Raw genomic sequence first — 1,148 nt, forward strand, 5'->3', positions numbered from 1 at the left:
AAATCAAAACCTGGCCTATAATTATCTCATTTATGCCATTTATTGGGATTAAGCAAAATATGTGATTAGATTTATACCATCTCTGTCTGTGAAATTGCTGCTGCTCACAGATAAATCATCAGGAGTTGTGATGCCATTGGTACTGGAATTTCCAATCTTCTTTTGTGTCAAGTGCTCAAGAGTCATATTACTAGTTTTTTGTGACTCTTTAGTCAAGTTTAGAAAAACCTAGAAAGAAAAGCCAGGATACTTCATTAACATAAAACATGCATATCTTTTCTAGTTTCTTGACTCAATTTTGATTTTGATTTTTTTATCACATTTATTGAGACATGTGACTTTAAGTGACTATTTTTTAGAATAATTTTAAGTGAATATTTTTATATGTAATAGATAGTTGTTCTATAATTGGAGCAACATGTTTGTTCTCAGAAGTTTGTTTTACATATGAATGATATTAAGATAATGGTAAGATAGTCTAATTTTGTAAAATGTTTATATAAGAATATTTCTTTTCTTAAAAAAAAGTATGCATATTGATTCTAAGGGAACAGCAAGTTATAGCAGCTTTAAGAAGACAGAGCATGTCCAGACATACCTCTTCCACGGTGGTATCTGAAATGCCATAGCACCCGATGTTGAGGTCACCCATGCCATGGTCCAGTGCTCTTAGGAGTGACAGATAGGCCCCTGAGACTTTGGTGCTAAATGGAGGAAGCACATAAACCAGCTCTCCCCCGATGTCCTCCTTGAGGTAGGCTTCAGGGAGGTGTGATTTGATCATTGCTGTCACAGCCATCGTGTCACATATTGCACTTGCATTTAGATTTGGGCTCTAGGGACAAAAACAGAGGTTAAATACTCCCCTTTCTATAGACTATAGGGTCCAAGGGCCCTAATCGGAGGGTGGTGAGTTCTTTTAGGCCACCCCAGACCTGAGTCAGATCACAGATGACTCCTCCAGTGGTTCCCTGTCCCATGTGGGGGTCGCTACAGTTGTCTACAAATCACTGTTCTACTGGCTCCATTCTCCCACCTCACCCAATCTCTTCTCCAGCCTCCTTGCCCACTGTCTTCCCTGACACTTGCTCCACTCCAGCAACCACAGTCTCTTTTCTGGGTTAGAGTGCTTCAGGCTCAGGCACAGC

The 1,148-nt window shown here is 39.8% G+C and overlaps 1 protein-coding gene across 1 annotated transcript in view; it reads right to left on the reverse strand.

Annotated features, from left to right (window-relative positions):
- ABCA12 (ATP binding cassette subfamily A member 12) overlaps nt 1–1,148 on the reverse strand; it is a 210,217-nt gene that overhangs the window by 49,278 nt on the left and 159,791 nt on the right. The window contains exons 33-34 of the mRNA XM_019632933.1: nt 599–835; nt 78–228 (exon numbers count right to left, since the gene is read on the reverse strand). Coding sequence (XP_019488478.1) covers nt 78–228; nt 599–835 — 388 coding nt within the window. The remainder of the gene's footprint in view (nt 1–77; nt 229–598; nt 836–1,148) is intronic.

This window comes from Hipposideros armiger, unplaced genomic scaffold (assembly GCF_001890085.2).
Source record: "Hipposideros armiger isolate ML-2016 unplaced genomic scaffold, ASM189008v1 scaffold_1198, whole genome shotgun sequence".
NCBI classification, from domain to species: Eukaryota; Metazoa; Chordata; class Mammalia; order Chiroptera; family Hipposideridae; genus Hipposideros; species Hipposideros armiger.